This window comes from Panthera uncia (genome assembly GCF_023721935.1).
Source record: "Panthera uncia isolate 11264 chromosome A1 unlocalized genomic scaffold, Puncia_PCG_1.0 HiC_scaffold_16, whole genome shotgun sequence".
Lineage (NCBI taxonomy): Eukaryota > Metazoa > Chordata > Mammalia > Carnivora > Felidae > Panthera > Panthera uncia.
This window is the reverse complement of record NW_026057576.1, coordinates 4,800,898-4,805,300: the sequence shown is the minus strand read 5'-3', so window position 1 is coordinate 4,805,300 and position 4,403 is coordinate 4,800,898. Positions and strand designations below refer to the sequence as shown.

Sequence of the window (4,403 nt, the reverse complement as noted above, 5' to 3'; positions counted from 1 at the left end):
CGCGCCCCCGCGCCGGACCGCCGACGGGCCCCCGGCCCCGCGGCGCCTCGGGCCGAGGGCGCCCGGGGAGAGGACGCCGCGGGGCACCGGCGCGCCGAGGAGCCCCGGGCACCCCCGGAGCCGGGCGCGGGGGAGGAGGCGCACCCGGCCGAGGAAGCCTGCAGGACAGGTGACGCTCCGGCACCGCCCGTCCCCCTGCTCGACGCGGAGTGCGGCGGCCGGGCGGCGGCCGCCCCCGACCCTTCCTCTGTCGATCCGCCCTCAGACCCGTCGGCCGATCGTATTTGTTTGATGTTTTCTGACGTGACTTCACTGAAAAGCTTTGACTCTCTTACAGGCTGCGGAGATATTATTGCAGACCCGGAGGACGAGGCGGGTCCCAGCTGCGACAAGCATGCCCCCGGGCCTGGCAAGCCAGCCCTGTCTAAAAAGAACCCCGGCGTGGTGGCCTACCAGGGCGGAGGGGAGGAGATGGCGAGCCCGGACGAGCTGGACGACACCTATCTCCAGGAGTTCTGGGACATGCTGTCGCAGACCGAGGACCAGGCCCGAGGGCCCCAGGAGGCAGCGGCCACGGCGGCGGCGGCGGCGGCGGCGGCGGCCCTGGACGCCCAGGTGGGGCCGGAGACCCCCAAAGACGCCAGGTGCGCAGAAGGGGCCAAGGACGTGCCGTTGGGCAAGCACCGGAGGCTCAACCGGGTTCCCATGGAGCTCCATCCCAAGGAGGAGCCCAAACCCCCGGAGAAGGAGCAGCAGGAGGGCGTCCCCAACAGCGACGAGGGCTACTGGGATTCCACCACTCCGGGCCCGGAGGAGGACAGCGCCGGCGGCGGCGGCGGCGGCGGCGGCAGGAAGGCGGCCCTCCCCCGGGATAGCTACAGCGGGGACGCGCTCTACGACCTCTACTCCGATCCGGATGCGGGCCCGGCCGTCGTCCCCGCCAGCGAGGAGACGGCCTGCTTGTCCCGGTTAAAGCCCGTGTCCCCGGTCACCATCACCTGCCCGCTGCGCACACCAGGCAGCCTGCTGAAGGACTCTAAAATCCCCATCAGCATCAAGCACCTCGCGAACCTCCCGTCCAGCCATCCCGTAGCGCACCAGCAACCGGTCAGGAGTGAGATGCCCAGAACAAAAATCCCGGTTTCCAAAGTGCTGGTCCGCAGGGTCAGCAACAGGGGCTTGGCTGGGACCACCATCCGGGCAGCGGCGTGCCACGACACTGCCAAAAAGTTGTGAGGTCTCCGAGGCCGACGTGCGTCGACCACACGTCAAGGAATACAACTTTCCCTGGGAACCACTGAAATAAGTTTTGCTTCCCCCTAAACGGAGGCTCTTGGGACCGTCCCTGCTCCAGAGCCTAGACCCAGGAGGTCCCTGTGCGGCCAGCAGGGGCAGCAGGATACAGCGTGGAGGGGGTGCTACACATGGGATTCTCCTCTCAAGATAAGTTTCCTGAGAATTATTTTCAAGCACTTTTAATTTTTTTACCTTTAAAAAAAAAAATCTTTGGTTTTCCTTTTTTTGCTTTGATGCGCGCAACACTTGGAAGTCACCTTTACTTGCCTTTGCAGAAAACAGGACTTACCCAAACAAACCCAAGTAAGCGTCATGCCGTGATACTTGGCTGTGCCAGGCAGGGTGCAAAGAGGGCCTGGAGGAACCACTGCCAACCCCAGAGGAGCCCCTCCTCTCCCAAGACACCTTCCTTCCTTCCTTCCTTCTTTTCCTTTTTCTTTCCAGGAAAAAAAAAGAGAGAGAGAGAGGGAGGGAGAGATAGAAAGAAAGAAAGAAAGAAAGAAAGAAAGAAAGAAAGAAAAGAAAAGACCCTTTGCTGTACCACTGTGTGGGAAACACCCCCAAAGCTGAAAGAGTCTGGTCTTCACCTGATGAGCAGAGGGGATCAGTGATTGGCAGAAAATTTGCCTACTTTCAGTTGCTGGGTATGCAAATAGGTCACTATCTACCACCAGGACCATAAAGGAGCAGTTTGGTTTGCTTGGTCTAGATCATTTGTTTGGAGAGAAGTAAAAAGCTCAACAGAGCAGGATTTCTTTCTTTCTTTCTTTCTTTCTTTCTCCTTTTTCTTTCCCACCCAGTGAAGAAATTAGGATCAGGGAAAGATTTCTCTAAAATGCCAAGAGACACAGTATTTTAGCATTTATAAACTGTAACCTTTTCATGTGTACATAATGCATATTTTACAGTTTATCCAGCTGTTAACATTTTATAATCTATCAGTAACCTCGAATTTAAAATCTGGTTTTATAACTAGTTATGATAACTGTCCCTGAACTATTGATGTTCTTTTATGTACTGTAACCTAAAGCAATTCTGTTTTTGTTTTATATGGGTTCTCTGGCTCTCAATGCAGGGGTAAAAAAAAAAAAAAAAGAAAAAAGAAAAAAAGAAAAGTCTATTGTGTTGACCTCCCAGAGGAATGGTTCTGTCTTGTCTTGGGTAAGAGACTATTTATCAGAGATTTTTACCTTGGTTATAAAAATTTTGGATTCCACCACCCTACAATATAGGGAGTCCCAAATGAGGAACATATAAAGAAAAAACAAGAGAAAAACACAGTTTTTCATGTTAGTTGACTTTTGCTTTATGGACTTGTGATTGGGACAGGTATGTTGAGAATATGACACTGGCAAGCATATGTATCATAAACATTCTATGCCAAGATTTTTTTTTTTTTTTGAAAAGTGGCTTCCTTATATGTATGTTTCCTATTATTTTAGATGAAACATTTATTTCAGAACAGGTTACCATATGCCTGGATACTTTGAGTGATTAACTGAAGCAGCTCCTAGAACGCTATTAGCCTCTAATGATTATGTAATATCCTCTCTGAAATGCTCTTCAGTGTGTGTAATCAAAAGACCAGAGCTCCTACTAGGAGTTGATTCATGGTGTCGGGACGACTAGATATTCTCAAGCAAAACTACATGCATGTGAATGGCATAATATTCATACACTATATGAGCTACATAGCTCCCATCTTCCAGAGAGATTGCCTAAGTAATGAACTGATGGTACATGTTTTTAAAGCTTGTGTTCTGTGTCATAAAAGAAAGAAAGAGGCAAGCTAAGTATACGGAAACCTATTTCAACAGTACGAAAGGAATGAAATAAACAGACATCAAAGGAAAACAAGTTTGAGCCAGTAGCATAAAGCAGATCGTTCCCATTTTAAATTTGCAGTGATCCAATTAGAAGAGGTGGTAGAGATTTGTTGAATTTCTTTATTAGTCAGATTACTGGCTTTTATTGCATTGTGTCACATCCTTAATGTCATTTCAAAGTACTGTTTTAATATTTAATTTCCTTCTATAGATGAGGTCCTATAATCAGACATAGCCTTAAGCACTCTGAACCCACCACCAGGAATTCATAAAGCCACTCGCACGCACACGTGCTGATGCACTCAACTGTGCACAAACTAACACACAAAGGCATCTACTGCACACTTGGAAATATTTTACACATTCTGTCTTGAGAAACGGATTTAAATTTGATTTCACCCCGATAGTGCTAGTTAGACTCCAGCTGCATTCATTTCCCCCCCCCAGCGAATGTAAAGAACGTAAATTTCATTCCTAGCTGTAAAACAAAGGATCTTGATTTTCTTCTCGTGCATTTGCTTGTGAGGGTTGTAGTCTCCTCTGTGTGAATCCATGACAAAAGTTCTGTTTGCTCATTTGTTCAACTGTACAGGAAAGTTAAGTGTACCTGAAGTACTGATGAGAATATTGTAACAGTAAAGGCAATCTATTGATAAATCTCTTTTATAAGCACTGGGACAAACTATTTTTGCTTTCACAGTTCTGGGACTCCTTTCTCCGATTCCACCGCGAGGCTGTGTCTTCTTTTATAAGTAAAGGAAAGTGTCAGCAAAGTTTACCTTCATTTTCTCTTGCCTGGCAATTAACCAGTTATGCAAGATGTAAAATATTTTCTCTTTTTTCTCTTTTTTTTCCCGTATGTTTTCCATTAAAAAAAACCCCAAAACCTCTATATCTTTAAGAATTCCACCCACGCTAGTCAAAATGAAGGATGCAGGCAATTAATTAAATGGCCTCAGTAGGTTGATGGGAAATCAGGACCAATGCAGGAAGCCTGGATCGTAACCTTGTCCACCCATAGGCAAGGAATCAGAGTTGCTTTTTTTGTACCAAGGGCTACTTTCATTCATGTTCTTGGAGATTGAAGAGTTGGCTTTTTTTTTTTTTAGCATTTTAATAGATTTATATTCCAGTTATTATTATGCATTTCCTAAATTGGCCATATTTGCTGATTTTTTTTTAATGGGGAGGATTAAATGTGGGCTGATGATACCTTTGCTATGTTGTGTATGATTCTGAGATGCTTGGTTGATTAAGTCTGTTTAGTCAGAGAGCTGAACA

General features: G+C 47.5%; 1 protein-coding gene across 1 annotated transcript in view; it reads left to right on the top strand.

Annotated features, from left to right (window-relative positions):
- The window catches only part of AMER2 (APC membrane recruitment protein 2), a 4,783-nt gene extending 733 nt beyond the window's left edge, over positions 1-4,050 (top strand). Inside the window, exon 2 of the mRNA XM_049647533.1 lies at positions 58-4,050. Within this exon, the coding sequence (XP_049503490.1) occupies positions 58-1,236 (1,179 nt within the window). The 3' untranslated portion in view covers positions 1,237-4,050. The remainder of the gene's footprint in view (positions 1-57) is intronic.
- Positions 4,051-4,403: the final 353 nt, after the last annotated feature.